The sequence below is a fragment of the Sitophilus oryzae genome, unplaced genomic scaffold, assembly GCF_002938485.1.
Source record: "Sitophilus oryzae breed Bouriz unplaced genomic scaffold, Soryzae_2.0 scaffold_1625_pilon_pilon, whole genome shotgun sequence".
NCBI classification, from domain to species: domain Eukaryota; kingdom Metazoa; phylum Arthropoda; class Insecta; order Coleoptera; family Curculionidae; genus Sitophilus; species Sitophilus oryzae.
The window spans coordinates 1688424-1705560 of NW_022146309.1; the positions used below are offsets into that span (position 1 = coordinate 1688424).

The following is a 17137-nucleotide window of genomic DNA, read 5'->3' on the forward strand; positions in this document are numbered from 1 at the left end:
CAGGAATCTTTTGATAGAGTATTAGATGAAGCTTTAAAATTTAATGAACCTTTAAACATATATTTGAGGATAATTCAGATGTTTGCTGAAGAAGGTAAATACACTGAAATGGAGGAAAAAGTTAAGAAAATACGAAGCAAATATAAACAGGACCAATTGATGTGGTTAGAGCTGGGGAAGATATATTATCAGATAGGCAAATATAAAGAAGCAAGAAATTGTAAAGACAGTGCACTTAGATCATTAGCAGACAAAAAGACACGTAAGTAGCAAATTGAATATTATGAAATAATAAAATATATTTCGGAAATACATTGTAGAAATGAATATCATTGTGCGTTTTGCGATACTAGAATTTAAATATGGAGAAGTAGACCAAGCTTGTGCAATATTTGAATCAATTCTAACAACAGATCCAAGAAAAGTAAATATTTGGATTACATATGTAGATCAGTTAATTAAAAAAAATCACATTGAACAAGCTAGACAAGTGTTGGAAAGAGCGGCATTGCAGAAGTTACCATTGAGGAGCATGAAATCTCTATTCATGAAGTTTAGAAAATTTGAAGAAGAATATGGAACTCCCGAAAGTGTAAATGTTGTTAAAGATAGAGTTCAAGAATATATTGTAAGTCTTGAAAAATAAAAATTATATCTAAGTTACATAAAATGCCTTTTTTTCTCAACGCTTGAAGTTATATTTGTCTGTGTATTAATATTCTATCCTCACCCAAGGTGTCATTAATCTAAGAAAAATGCAACATAAAACTTGTCTGTCCTCTTGAAACACTATAAACAAATTTCCGGAAACTGAACAAGCGGCACTCAAAAGTTTTTCAATATTTTTCGGAAGATTTCAAGAATAATTTAAAACTTTCAATTTTTTTGCAAAAAAACTCATGGGAGTTTTTCGATAATTATTGGGAAAACTGGACATCGTCCGATTTTCACCAAAATTGGTATACACCCTATTTTGAGGTCGTGGATTACAAATCTGAACTTTTTTTCGGTTTCTTACCGTTTTTCAGAAAAACGAAAAATTATTTTAACATCGATTTTTTCTTAATTTCTCATATTTTTAAGGTTTTCTAGCACATATTTTAGGTATTCAATAAACAATGATGTTTTTGCTATTTTTTCTGTTACTTTTTTTAACCAATTCGATGCATAATAGAAGAAAATTTGCTAAAATAAATTTGTAAACAATCTGAAAATGTTGGGTTATGTGTTTCTGGCGTTTAAAGCAACGTTGCCAATGCTAAACTTAAATTTAGCGTGTTTTTTTCGCTCATTCTGGGATTACGAAAGACGGTCTCCAGAAGAACGGCTCCTTCCCATAACTGCTATTTTACCAACGAGATCTGACTATTTATAACCACGAAGTTGAACAAAAGAGTTTTGATTGCATTGGTTACAACTTCCATGCGGTGGGTGTTAAGCTTTTGTTGTTATATTATATCAAAAAAAAAGATTAACCCCCTCCGCAAAGAAGTTGAAACCAATGCAATCAAAACTCTTTCGTGCAACTTCGTGGTTATAAATAGTCTTAAGAATAACTTCTTTGCGGAGGGGGTTAATCTTCTTTTAATATAATATAACAACAAAAGATTAACACCCTCCGCATGGAAGTTGTAACCAATGCAATCAAAACTCTTCCGCGTAACTTAACTATTGTCAAATATCATAACAGGTAATTTATTTAAAATCCCTAATCACCCGAAAAAATAAGAAGATATGGCAACGTTGTAAATTTTCAAATTTCTAGATTAGGTCTAGAATATATTTGTCTCTCTCATTACATAGGAGAGAGAAAGGAGGATATATGAATTGTCAAACTTCCATCTGGTCTCAATTTTCTTTGTTATTTTGTTAAGAAAAGTGTTTTTCAGTAAATTTTTGGACATTTTTCTATCCTCAATCAAGTGTAGCTTTTAGATAAACTATAATGTAATGAAAATATAATGAAATTATTACTTTATAGGGCCGAAATAAAGAAAAATTCAATGTTGAAATTATTTTCCGTTTTTCTGAAAAAGGGTAAGAGACCGCCAAGAAAAAAGATTCAGATTGGTAATCTACGACCTCAAAAGAAGCTGTATACAAATTTTGGTGAAAATCGGACGATTTCCAGTTTTCCCAATAATTACCCGTTTTTCTTGGGTCGAATTATATTACCAGTTAAAATACTTGCACTTATTTCTGGGACACTCTGTATAACATTTTTTAAATAAAACCAACAAGTCTATAAAATGGTATTTTATGTCACAGGGTAGCTAAAAAAAAGGTTATTTCCAGATTTTTCAAAGTAACATTTTGATTACTTAAACCATTCCTTCAAATCATGATTATTTTTCAATGTACTTAAACTGCCGTTAAACGGTAGCCTACTAAGATGCCGTTAATAGATATGACGTCGTTGATGTCGGCGGAAAGTAACGCCTAGCTATAGGCAGTTTTGCAAGAGCACCTGTGGCTCCGTGACTGAGGTCGACTGGTGACTGAGGTGACTGGTGACTGTGGCTCCGTTTGCTTCGTGAGCGAATAATCCGTGGTTCAAATCTCACGCCGGACCAAGACTTTTATATATTTTTTTGCTTATAGCGTGATTTGATTGTATTGGTTTCACTCTTTTTGATTGGATTGGTTTAGTTATTTGGCGGGTTGGTTAGCGTGGTTATTTGGAGGGTGTTAATTCATTGGTTAGTTGGTTATTTGGTGGGGTTGGTTGGTTTTTACTAATTTATATTTGTTTTTTATATTTTTTTACCAGTGTCGAGGATAGTTGCGTTGGTTAAGTTGGTTATTTGGTAGGGCGAATAGCGTTGGTTAGTCCTTATAAAATGGGCTCTTTCACTATATTTTGGAATTAGCATAATTGAATAAAACAATTAATTCTAGAATTTTCTGCTATCTCACTTTCGAAAAATTTGAAGTGGTTCTTAAGAAAATAAATAAAAACAAAAAAGCCCAGAATAAAAATCCGTACTTTATTTTTAATACGTCACACCTGGCATGTTGAAAAGCGGCAACACGGCCGCGGCCGGGCCACCATGCTGACCCATCACCACCTCCACACAAAGCCATTCAACCTTTTCCAATATGGCGGAGATAGAAGTGCTTTATTTGGCGCGTATTTTAAAACCTGCTTTGTTTCCAAATAGACATTTTTCACACAAATGTCGGGTTAGATTACGTAATATTTCACTAATTTTTAATTTACAGGGAGTCAAAGTTCTCCACATAAGTATGGAATTTTTTGTATTATTACTTTTATGAAAACATCAGTTAGTTACTTTTTATAAAAAGGTCTGCTTTCTCAGAAAATAAGTAGTGTTAAAACATTCAAACAATTTACACAAATGGGAATAAATTTAAGCTATAATAGATGAGGATAAATTAAAAATATAATATGTGTTTCAAGATTTTATATAGAAAAAAAAATTAAATACCTTACGCTTAGCTTAGTTTTCTTTACTCTTTCTCTTTACATAGGGTATTGTCTTTGTGGTAAAGACGTCATTCCTTTTTTTGCATAGTTCTTCAATAAAATATATTTGATTTCTGAACAAGATGGATTTAATAATAAATTCTGACGTATGTGAGGGGCAATTGTGACCTAAAAAAAGACTTACATCCAGGCAATTTATATTTTCAAATGTCAATGTTCTCAATATCTTTCTGTGATCTTTTTGATGTAAAAAGCTTGATTCTTCTTCCAATATTTTACTTATAGTGAGGTAAGTGTAAGTAGTAGCCTCACTAGGGTAACAGAGGCTTTGGCCTTTAGCCTTTTTGAGGCATATTTAATGCACTTCTTACCCGAGAACTACTAGTAGGAGTGAAATAATCTCTTTTAATAGCTGCCAACCATTTTTTACGAAGCTCGTCATTTTTGGGGAATATAAAAGCAGAAACCTTGGGACCCCCTCTATAATTTCCGTTACAATTTGGAACAGAGCATGTAAAAGGCATGCTACAATAAAATGTTAATACCTACCCTTTAATACCTATCTTTTGATTATTGTAAAAGTAACCATTATAAAGTACTATGCAGACTGGCGGCGAAGGCTTTTTACTCATTTAGGTGGAATATCTTGATAAATACTTCTAGTTCTCACCTTAAAATAATTAATAATAGAGGAGTACGACAAGCACAAAAGTTTGAAGTTCTCTATGTGGAATGTCTGGTTTGGATTTTTATTACACTGTTATTTTATCACAATTTTCTGATCACACCATGCACTGAACACTAAGAACTAAACAAACGTGTTGCAGAAGCACACAAACTAGAGATAATTAATTATTTCTGGTATGCAATCGGAACGAGAAACCACTACCGGCTTTTCAGGTTAAAGGTAAACAATTTAATAATGCGCTGCCTTCGCCGCCATATTTGCTTTGCCCATATCATGTTGATTGGCCTTGAGTTGAGGTGGTGCTGGTCAAATCAAATCGCAATGTTGCCAGTTGTTGGCTGGCGCACGAGCACGGTTCTGCAATGTGATTGGGTGTATTTTTCATACGTCATCAATTGGCGCTTTAAAATTATTTCAAATTAAAGCAATTTTGAGGGCCTATAAAAAATTATTCAATGTCGCGGAACTATTTTTTTTTGGATAAATATACTGAAAATAGACTTCTATTTCAGATTTTGTCCTTGAATTGGGTATTTTATTTTTTGTGAAAGAGCCCATTCCTATATTTCATAAAGCTGTCAAGTGCGTCACATCAACGACGTCATACCTATTAACGGCATTTTAGTAAGCTACCGTTTAACGGCAGTTTAAGTACAGCGCTTATTTTTGAAAAAAATAAAATAAAGATCAAAACCAATATATTTACTCGTTTACTCTTGTATAGTTTAAAATAACCAACAACTATAAAACAGCCTGATGACTCAGTGAAATTAAACTACATGATAGTAAATAATAAATAAATACACTTAAATTAATTTATAAAATTATAAGCTATCGATTTTTCAACATATTTATAAGCTTACGAAGATGAATATTTACGTCTCGTCTAGGATTAAGTTCTAATTCCTCTTGAAATAATAATTCCAGTGAATCGGTATTGGCTGGACCTGCTTGTTGATTAAGTAAAGTACTAAAGAACATATTCCATAAATCGATTTTTATATATCTAGGGAAATGTTTTAAGATGCTCCAAACGTCTCCAGTCTTTTTTAATTCAATGTATTCTTGAAATAAAAGAACATGTGCAGACGCCGCAACACAGAATAGATCCGTATGATAACTCCATGGTCTCCTTTCTTGTACCTATAATAGAGATTTTTCCGTTGTATTATAATCTTCGAAACTTCTACTAATTAATTATAAGGAATCTTACCTCACAGCAGACAAAATTGTCTGTTGTTATTGGTCTAGTAAATGTAGCATTTTCGGGAAATAATGTCATATCTATACTACAGCCAAAGTCTATTAATTGTAAGCTAAGAGAGTTGTCGGCAGTCATTATAACTAAAAAGTTATCTGGCTTTATATCAGCATGAATGATTTTCACTTCATGCATAGCTTTTACTATTTTTAACATTTCTAATGTAAAATATATACAAATAGATTCTTTTCCAGTGGTTTGTCTATCCAGCGTTTTTAACAGATTAGCTGTATCTAATAAAGATCCAAATGGTTGATACTGTGACACTAGTATTGATGCCTGGTCACCTAAAATAAATGATAAAAGAGTAGTATCAATTTCTTTTATTACCATGCCCACAGTAACATCAGGGCAAATAAAAAATATCGAAATATTAAGTTACAAATAATATAATCTAATATTCATATTCATAAACTTGACAATTTAACACACTCTTAGGAGTTTGTTCGACTGGCAATTAATATTGAACTATGCGTCTTGATGGAATGTAGATTCCATCAAAAATATTTGAAGAAAACAAAACATTAAAAATAGTGAAATAAATTTTCACTAATAACTAATTATAATATGAGTAGTAAAATAAAGAAGAGGCGTCAACTTGATTTAGTTGTTTCAATAGCGTATCTGTATTTTTGTTATGAGATATAGATATAGTTTTTAACAAATTAAAAACTAACAACATTTCTTGCCTTAACATAAATCAAAACTAGTAAATTACTGAGTCTACCCCAATTAATATTTTAACACGTTTTAAATTAAACTCGAACGCCCCTGATTAACCGGAATTTAAGTCGAACATGTTAACGCCCCATCGCGTTTACTATAATTTTCTTGATATTATCCTTCCTTAAGCTTGGTTGACAAGGTGGACTTGGACTAGGTCAACCGGATACTGCCATATAAATATAAGCATATAGATGTCGCGTGCGTCTCACTTTAAGGCGGATTCTCACGACTGGCGTACTTGACAAGTACGCCAATATTTGCGCACTTGGCAAGTATCCCCACCAGTCCCCGCTTTGTACTACATTGGCAAGTGTACTTGGCAAGTACGCCAATATATGCGTATTTGCCAAGTACCCCTACAATCCTTGGCAAGTAAACAGTATAGTCGCATCGATGGATACCGGTCGTCCCGAAATTGTCGTTGCTAGTGATTCTTTTTTCTTTTTAAGTTCTTTTACTGTACACTGCAATACGATTTCTATGTTCTTTATGTTTGGCCATCCATATGAAGGGCTCATTTTCGTATAAATCCCTAAATTCCAAAACAACATCATTTGAAGACTATACGGGAAAACCCAGTTTTGTCCATTAATTGGAGCCGAGAAAAATGCAATTTAGTGTTTTTAAAGAAATATGTTTTTTTCGGTTGAATAATTAGAAAAATATTTATATTACTACCAATTCTGAATTATTAATATTGCGAATTATCGCCATATTCTGAATAATTGAAATAAAAATCTAAATAGATAATCTAAAAAAAATAGTCAAAATGCAAAACAAAACGGAGGAAAACCAGAGATGTTCAATTAATTAAAGGTTGTATAAAACCTAAATCAACTATTATTTTTTTTGTTGAAAAAATATATTTAAATAGGTTTTTATTACAATACATAAATTTATAACCATATTGATAACGAAAAAAATATTCCATATATACGTATACTCTGTTTTTTTTCTCAGGTAAGATTTCGACAGACGATGACAGAAGAAAAGCAGATGACGTCCCATACCAATCTATTTATTTTACTAAAAAAAGTTTCTAATAATTTTTAAGTTAACTATGGATGGATTTAAATATAAATTCGTCATGCGTCGTCACTTGTTGTTTTTAACCAGTTTTATTGGTTTATTTAAAAAAATGACAGATCGTGATTTCAATTTTATTGGTTTGACGGAACGATAAACGACAAACGGACGCCGATGCGTATGAACTCGCCTTTAGATTTTGACATTTGTCAAAGTCTTGCTAAATTATAGGTTATAATTTTGTACAACTTTTGTCAACAATTTGGTGCGTTTTGGAAGATGATGCATTATGATTCGTGTTATTACGTGTTTTGTGTCTTTTGAAGTCAAGTGGAGGGAAAAAATCGAGTGAAAATTAACTGTAGAACCCAGAGCACAGTTTATGATTAATACTTGCTGCCCAGGCAGAAAGTCTTATACAGGTACACCAATAAAGTTACTATCAATAAAAGTTCGTATACCATCTCGTCGTAGATTAAGTGCATCTCGAATATGGTAGAAGAACCATACTAAACACATACTAAAAACTGAGAGTAGCTGTAAAATATCGACATTACACAATAGGTAACAATTTATTTTAGTACTGCAGAAAAATAATGGCAAAAGGTACTGGTTTAAAAAAATTAAGATTAAAGTTAATTAATAACCTGTGAGGTATAAAAAATTTGGTAAGTGTTATTAATAAAATAGTTTGTTTTATTTATGTTGTTTTATTAAAATTATAAAAAAAAAAAAAAAAAATATTTGTATATAAGTTATATTGATAACTATAATCATAAATGCGGGAAGTTTCATAAAGCTTGAAGTAAGAAATAGTTCTTTTTATATTTTTTGGTATGTACCTTTGTTTTGTTTATGTTTTGTATTAACACATACCGTTTTTATTAAATAAAATAACGATTACATTTTTCAGTTTTATACAATTCTTTCACAATATTTTGAAGCTACTTGTCAGTCAAATTTTAAATACATGGACTAATTTCCCTGCTAGCAAGTGTTCCAGTTGTACCAATTTATTTCTTTGTAAAATAAAAAAAAAAAATAAACTACTTTGAAATTAAAATGACAGACACATCATCAATGTCAAGGATCTCTCGTTGACAGACTATACAAATTAATTACGTGTATGTGTATACCTTTAAGATTGTTACATAAGGATAATATTTTTCTATCGATCGTGTCAGATGATGTCTTTGAGAGATTTGTTGATTCATCTATGTTTTCCGGTCAATGAGATTATTGTTGTTTATTGTAAACTTCGGCAAGTTTCGAGCGGAATAAATTTATTTTGTGTTTTTGATTTTCGACGATTTCCTGTAATATCCCTTGTTTTAATAATATAATACTCACTGCAAGATGCATGCTTGTCGCCCATGCGTAAGTACAACTTAACAAGTATAGCTAGAGACGTAAGAAATATAAAATAACACGGCGACCGGAGCTATCCCCAAGTCTCTTCCTATATTTGTACAACTGTACATCTCTGGTTTTTGCCATTTACGCGTGGACCACTCTGGTTTTTCCTTTGTACGGCAAAATAAACAAGCTGTAATATCTCTGAGAAAGCATATTATTGCTTTCTTTTTTCGAATGACGTTAACATTTGTCTATAAAGATGTATCGCTATCTTAATTTCTATGAAAATGTGATATATCTGGTTTTTCCCCGTGTAGTCTTCATTTGTCCACTCCATTTTATTGCTGTGGAAACGATTTAGGTATGTCGCCGATATTGAAGTTATTAATGTAAATTTGATATTACATAATCTATTATTGTTTTAACGTTTTAAATTATCCAAAATTAACTCGAAAAACACTACGATCCGGAATAAATCGACATACGCTATAACAGTTGCATTATTTGCGCGGTCGTTTTTTGCGCCTCAGCAAGTATAGACAAGGCTAGCTAAGTACACTTGGCAAGTGTACGATTAATCGACTCGGGCTATATTTACCGGCAGAGAGTGAGGACGCGACAAGTGATCAAGGAACCTGCTCCCACGACATGGCGAGCATATTCCAATAACAAATGCTTGTCAAGTACACCAGTCGTGAGAATCCGCCTTAAGGATAATAGTTTTCTATCCATCGTGTCAGATGATGTTTTTGAGAGATTTGTTGATTCATCTATGTTTTTCGGTCAGTCGAGATTATTGTTGTTTATTGTAAGCTTCGGCAAGTTTCGAGCGGAATAAATTTATTTGTATTTTTGATTTTCGACGATTTTCTGTAATATCCCTTGTTTTAATAATATAATACTAATTGCAAGATGCGTGCTTGTCGCCCATGCATAAGTACATCTCTGGTTTTTGCCATTTACGCGTGGACCACTCTGGTTTTTCCTTTGTACGGCAAAATAACTAAGCTGTAATATCTCTGGGACTAAGCGTATTATTGCTTTCTTTTTCGAATGACGTTAACATTTGTCTATAAAGTTGTATCGCTATCTTAATTTCTACGAAAATGTGACATATCTGGTTTTTCCTGTGTAGTCTTCATTTGTCCACTCCATTTATTGCTGTGAAAACGATTTAGGTATGTCGCCAATATTGAAGTTATTAATGTAAATTTGATATACATAATCTATTATTGTTTTAATGTTTTAAATTATCCGCAATTAACTCGAAAACACTACGATCCGGAAATAAATCTGACATACGCTATAACAGTTGCATTATTTGCGCGGTCGTTTTTTGCGCCTCGGCAAGTGTAACAAGGCTAGCCAAGTATACTTGGCAAGTGTACGATTAACGACTCGGGCCATATTTACCGACAGAGAGTGAGGACGCGACAAGTGATCAAGGAACCCGTTCTCACGACATGGCAAGTATATTCCAATAACAAATGTTTGTCAAGTACGCCAGTCGTGAGAATCCGCCTTAAGGATAATAGTTTTCTATCCATCGTGTCAGATGATGTTTTTGAGAGATTTGTTGATTCATCTGTGTTTTTCGGTCAGTCGAGATTATTGTTGTTTATTGTAAGCTGCGGCAAGTTTCGAGCGGAATAAATTTGTTTGTGCTTTTGATTTTCGACGTTTATTTTCTCTGTAATATCCCTTTGTCACTTAATATAATACTAATTGCAAGATGCGTGCTTGTCGCCCATGCGTAAGTACATCTGTGGTTTTTGCCATTTGCGCGTGGACTACTCTGGTTTTTCCTTTGTACGACAAAATAATCAAGCTGTAATATCTCTGGGACTAAGCGTATTATTGCTTTCTTTTTTCGAATGACGTTAACATTTGTCTATAAAGTTGTATCGCTATCTTAATTTCTATGAATATGTGACATATCTGGTTTTTCCTGTGTAGTCTTCATTTGTCCACCCCATTTATTGCTGTGAAAACGATTTATGTATGTCGCCAATATTGAAGTTATTAATGTAAATTTGATATTACATAATCTATTATTGTTTAACTGTTTTAAATTATCCGCAATTAACTCGAAAACACTACGATCCTCGGACAAACTCGACATACTCTATAAGAGTACAATTATTATTTGCGCGGTCGTTTTTTGCGCCTCGGCAAGTGTAACAAGGCTGGCCAAGTACACTTGTAAAACACTTGGCAAGTGTACGATTAATCGACTCGGGCTATATTTACCGACAGAGAGTGAGGACGCGACAAGTGATCAGCAATTTCGTTCTCACGACATGGTAAGTATATTCCAATAACAAATGTTTGTCAAGTATGCCAGTCGTGAGAATCCGCCTTAAGGATAATAGTTTTCTATCCATCGTGTCAGATGATGTTTTTGAGAGATTTGTTGATTCATCTATGTTTTTCGGTCAGTCGAGATTATTGTTGTTTATTGTAAGCTGCGGCAAGTTTCGAGCGGAATAAATTTGTTTGTGTTTTTGATTTTCGACGTTTATTTTCTGTATCCTCTTGTTTTAATAATATGTCAATTGCAAGATGCGTGCTTGTCGCCCATGCATAAGTACATCTCTGGTTTTTGCCATTTGCGCGTGGACTACTCTGGTTTTCCTTTGTACGGCAAAATAACCAAGCTGTAATATCTCTGGGACTAAGCGTATTATTGCTTTCTTTTTCTTCGAATGACGTTAACATTTGTCTATAAAGTTTAATGCTATCCATGGTTTCTCAAGTGAAAATGTGACATATCTGGTTTTTCTCCCGTGTAGTCTTCATTTGTCCACTCCATTTATTGCTGATGGACCGATTTAGTATGTCGCCAATATTGAAGTTATTAATGTAAATTTGATATTACATAATCTATTATTGTTTTAACGTTTTAAATTATCCGCAATTAACTCGAAAAACACTACGATCCGGAAATAAATCGGACATACGCTATAACAGTTGCATTATTTGCGCGGTCGTTTTTTTGCGCCTCGGCAAGTGTAAACAAGGCTAGCCAAGTATACTTGGCAAGTGTACGATTAATCGACTCGGGCTATATTTACCGACAGAGAATGGAAGCGCAACGAGTGACCAAGGAAACAGTTCACGACGCGACATGGCAAGTATATTCCAATAATAAATGTTTGTCAAGCACACGAGTCGTGAGAAACCCGCCTAAGGATATTAGTTTTCATCCATCGTGTCAGATGATGTTTTTGAGAGATTTGTCGATTCATCTATGTTTTTCGGTCAGTCGAGACTATTGTTGTTTATTGTAAGCTTCGGCAAGTTTCGAGCGGAATAAATTTGTTTGTGTTTTTGATTTTCGACGTTTATTTTCTGTAATATCCCTTGTTTTAATATAATAATTGCAAGATGCGTGCTTGTCGCCCATGCGTATGTACATCTCTGGTTTTTGCCATTTGCGCGTGGACTACTCTGGTTTTTCCTTTGTACGGCAAAATAACCAAGCTGTAATATCTCTGGGACTAAGCGTATTATTTTTTTCGAATGACGTTAACATTTGTCTATAAAGTTGTATCGCTATTTTAATTTCTATGAAAGTGTGACATATCTGGTTTTTTCCCGTGTAGTCTTCATTTGTCCACTCCATTTATTGCTGTGAAAACGATTTAGGTATGTCGCCAATATTGAAGTTATTAACAAATTTGATATTACATAATCTATTATTGTTTTTAACGTTTTAAATTATCCGCAATTAACTCGAAAACACTACGATCCGGAAATAAATCGGACATACGCTATAACAGTTGCATTATTTGCGCGGTCGTTTTTTTGCGCCTCGGCAAATATAGCCAAGGCTGGCCAAGCCTACACTCAGCAAGTGTACGAATAATTGTGATCCTTTGACTCGGGCCATATTTACCGACAGAGAGTGAGGACGCGACAAGTGATCAAGGAACCCGTTCTCACGACATGGCAAGTATATTCCAATAACAAATGTTTGTCAAGTACGCCAGTCGTAAGAATCCGCCTTAAGGATAATAGTTTTCTATCCATCGTGTCGATGATGTCTTTGAGAGATTTGTTGATTCATCTATGTTTTTCGGTCAGTCGAGATTATTGTTGTTTATTGTAAGCTTCGGCAAGTTTCGAGCGGAATAAATTTGTTTGTGTTTTTGATTTTCGACGTTTATTTTCTGTAATATCCCTTGTTTTAATAATATAATACTAATTGCAAGATGCGTGCTTGTCGCCCATGCGTAAGTACATCTCTGGTTTTTGCCATTTGCGCGTGGACTACTCTGGTTTTTCCTTTGTACGGCAAAATAACCAAGCTGTAATATCTCTGGGACTAAGCGTATTATTGCTTTCTTTTTTCGAATGACGTTAACATTTGTCTATAAAGTTGTATCGCTATCTTAATTTCTATGAAAATGTGACATATCTGGTTTTTCCCGTGTAGTCTTCATTTGTCCAACCCATTTATTGCTGTGAAAACGATTTAGGTATGTCGCCAATATTGAAGAGCACGTAAATTTGATATTACATAATCTATTATTGTTTTACCTGTTTAGGGACTTAACCTGTTCTCACTGACACCACATGGCAAGTATATTCCATTAACAACGTTTGTCAAGTACGCCAGTCGTGAGAATCCGCCTTTAACCGAATATTAACTATTAATTAAACTGTGCTTTTACGCTGTTTGTATGGTATCAACTGTTTTATCAAAGTCTAGTTGGACGGCTTCGTAGCGTCTTAAGTAAGCTGGAAGACAGCCTATTTACTTTGATGTTGAAAAGCATTCCAACTCGACTTTCATAACACCTTAACTAACCTAATCTAATACTAAAGCCATCGCAAAACAATTTCCGATGCTCGTAATCAACTTTGATTTGCTGATCGTGGCGCAATGTGACCAACATGACGATCATAAAAATCGTTTTAAACTAATTTTTGCAGCTTTAATCTAAATAAAATATTTATTACAATCATTTGCTATATGAAGTAAAATGAAGAGCTGCTCGGTATCTTAAATTATACAACAAATTTAAACATTTTTCCCAAAATTTCATTTGGTCAGGTTTACAGGCTTTAGTGTCAATTTCGATATGATTGATGACGTACATCGGAAAATGTTTTGCGATTACCGTATACAAGCATCGTACAAGTAAGACGCGCGCAGCATTAGTATACATAAACTCGGAATGTAGATGGGGCTCGAAGAGCCCCACCTTTTCATGATATTTTGACGACGTTTCGTGAACTATGAAACCCCATCATCAGTAACGAAAAAATCGTCCGATTTAATGGGTCTTCGGAGCGTCGTAACTGTGGCCCGATGGCTAGGGGGCTGAAACTCGGAATGCAGATGGGGCTCGAAGACTAGACTAATGAGCTGAGACTCGAAGTTTCGTGTACTATGAAAACCCATCATCAATGGCGAAAAAACCGTCCGATTTAAATTAAATTTGATATGTCGAAAGATTGGATCAAGGCCAACTTGTACGACACGTGTCACTGTGACAGTTAGTTTTGGAGTAAGAAACGTCAAAAGCTGATTTCGTCCGAATGCAACCGAATTTGGTATGTAGATTATGTGAGTTGGTGCCACCCTGCAAAATTGGATACGACGATTTGTTTACAACTTCATCAGGGTGGGATGGACAGACGGAGAGACGCACAGGCAGACTGAGAGAGTTTTATGTTAGTAGACGTTTCACTTCAAATATACGCGCACAGAGTGCACACACTTTTTTTTTAATTTTTTTCATAAATATGAATTTCCGGTTGACCTGACGTGTAGAGAAATAAACGACAAGTTGTATTATATTCAGTTTATATAAAAATATTTTTTTAAGTTATATAAGACACATAAAATACTTTACTGAAATATCCTATAGAGATATCCATAAATCTATCTCTTAAGGAATGACTGGCAAGTCGAGCTTGTAGTTCTCGACATATGTAATATTCCCATTTATTTGGAGGTTTCTGATGTTTCAACGCTACTGTGGTGCGCATATGCAAATTCTGCGCTTTGAATACTGTTCCAAATTGCCCCTTACCAAGTAGTTTTTCTATAATGTAGCTATCACTACCTAAAATAATTTAAATCCGCATATTAATACAATTATTTCAATGATGAAAATATACAATTATTGAATCTTAATAAATTCGATTAACAATTTTTGTCTTATATCGAATATAATACACTCATGGGCAGCTTAAAACTTTGATGTAATTTAAAGTTTAATATACACTACTTAAAACAATTATCGCATATTTTCTAAAAAAAAGCACTAATTTGAAAAACACGGCACTGTGAATTCCCTGACTTACGATTTTAAATAGTACGGATACTTTGAAGGGAAATTAGATACAATAAGTCTACGCGCTAACTCAGCTTTTAGTTGGCCGACTATTTTGTTGCAAAAGTGAAAACAATACATACGTATAGCGCCCATCGGCCGACTATTTGATTGCATGTGAACGCGGCTCCATAAAGATATATTGGTTACAAATATGCAACTAAATAGTCGGACGACTAAAATTTCCTGTCAGCGCATAACCTAAGGATAACCTAAGGAAATAACCAATATAATCAAATATTGGGCCGATCGGCTCCATAAGAACGTATTGTTTTCACTTTTGCAACTTAACAATAATTTTAGTCGGCCGACTAAAAATTATATGTCAGTTCGTACCCTAATTATCTCAAAAAACTCACAAGAGAAAGGCAGAAAATGCATGCTTCCATTTAGAAATATTTACAATTATTTTTATTCTAAATATGATAATTATTTTGAGTAGTGTGCTTCATTCTAGTAGGACCGATTTTGATGTTTTTAAGCAGTATGTGGTAGTGATGGGAACTATCGAATGAATTAGACTATCGAATTGTTACTGAATGAATGATTTCTTAACTATTGAATGGTTTTATTCAATAAAATCATTCATTCATTTGTATAATAAAGCATATGTGACAACCTAAATGGTTATCGTTGAGTTTTTTGGTTTATCTCATTAGCTCTATTTTTGTTGGAGATATTCGCCTGAGGAAGACTCAACATTTTTTCGTAATTTTAACATTAGAACTTTACCTTTGCTTCCGTCAACAGGTCCGAGTCAACAGACCTAGTAAGTTTTCAACCTATTGTTTTAAAGCAAGACACCTTGACATAACATTTGCTTCTGTTTATATTCTTTTATTATAAATTCTGAAAGAGTTAGCAAACGGTGGTTGCTTAGCAATAAACGTACAATAATAAGTCAAAAACTGTTATTTTTAAATAACACTTGAACTGTTATTTATATATAACAGCTTAAAATAACAGGTTTCTGTTATTTTTTGACTTTAATGTTAAACACCTAAAATATCATACACATTGCCCAAAGTGTAGTAAAATCATAAAATCCTCATATTATTTCTTAATAAAAAATAATGCACTTAAAAATATAAATTTTATAAAAAAAAAAAAAAAACTGTTTTAATTTTTAGAATATGTTTATTAAGTATTATTAATAATTAAGAAAATAATTATTAAAAATCAATATTAATTAAAAAAAAATAATGAGCTTAGACAGTCTTTATTTTTTTAAGTGAAAATAGTGATGGGTTGTTATTAACTATCTGTTATTTTATAACAATTATTTATAAATAACATAACGCAACCGCTACTACTTAAAAAATAACAGATATAAAATAACGACATCGTAGAGATCGGATGTCGTGAAACGAAAAACGAAGTCGGCGCTCTGCACCACCACGAAATTCTATGCTGCTCGAAGCAATTCAAAAAACAACTAGTATGGATGGAAAACATGTTATTTCGTCAACCATCGATACAGGAGGCGAGACAACGGACAACGGAGTGGGGAAAGCGCTACGGCGAACGTAGCTGCTTCGGTCGAAACCGTCGATAGTCGTATTGGGTTTGCAAACAGTTTAAAAAATATGATATAAAAGAAGCAGGTTTTTTGAAACAGTTGCGGCATAACGCCTGGCGGTCGAGATAACAGGAGTGGGAAAGGAACCCTGCTGCATCGGTCGATTGTCGATGGAGGCTCGCAACGGGTTGAGAAGCAGTCATTTTAGATATGTTGTTTTTGAACCTGTTACGAGCATAACAGGGCGGCGGTCGAGATAATCGGAGTGGGAAAGGAACGCCGCTGCATCGGTCGATTTGTCGATGGAGGCTTGAAACAGGTTGGAGAACAACGCATCAGTTGTTTAGATACATTCTGTTTCAACCTGTTACGAGCATAACGGACGGAGGTCGAGATATTATGGCGCTGTATGTTTTAGTACTTACTTATTAAGTTTCATTATTTAGGTATTTATTTATTCTTGAAAAATTTTCAGAATAATATTTTAAGATTTTTTAAAATGTATACATTGTGTTTTGAAAAATCTGTCATTAGATTAATCACGATCCTGCTTAAAGCCCTTGACGTAAAAAAGCTGATTTTGGAAAAAACAGATTCAATCCGGGATCCCGGACGTTTTTTCAATCCCGAAATCCCGATATTAAAAGGGATATTAAAAAAAAATATTAGAATATTTTATTTAAAACCGGCAGGAGTTTTTCGGAAAAAACCCCTTAAACACGTATATTTGCCAGCAATACGTAACTGAAATGGAAGCACAATTGAG

At 33.6% G+C, this 17137-nt stretch overlaps 2 protein-coding genes across 2 annotated transcripts in view; one reads left to right on the forward strand and one right to left on the reverse strand.

Annotated features, from left to right (window-relative positions):
- LOC115880488 (protein RRP5 homolog) overlaps nt 1-663 on the forward strand; it is a 46330-nt gene extending 45667 nt beyond the window's left edge. Inside the window, exons 17-18 of the mRNA XM_030897695.1 lie at nt 4-262; nt 321-663. Coding sequence (XP_030753555.1) covers nt 4-262; nt 321-646 — 585 coding nt within the window. The 3' untranslated portion in view covers nt 647-663. The remainder of the gene's footprint in view (nt 1-3; nt 263-320) is intronic.
- A 4158-nt stretch (nt 664-4821) lies between these two features.
- Nucleotides 4822-17137, reverse strand: part of LOC115880552 (mitotic checkpoint serine/threonine-protein kinase BUB1 beta-like) — a 110351-nt gene continuing 98035 nt past the window's right edge. The window contains exons 15-16 of the mRNA XM_030897782.1: nt 5350-5684; nt 4822-5279 (exon numbers count right to left, since the gene is read on the reverse strand). Coding sequence (XP_030753642.1) covers nt 4968-5279; nt 5350-5684 — 647 coding nt within the window. The 3' untranslated portion in view covers nt 4822-4967. The remainder of the gene's footprint in view (nt 5280-5349; nt 5685-17137) is intronic.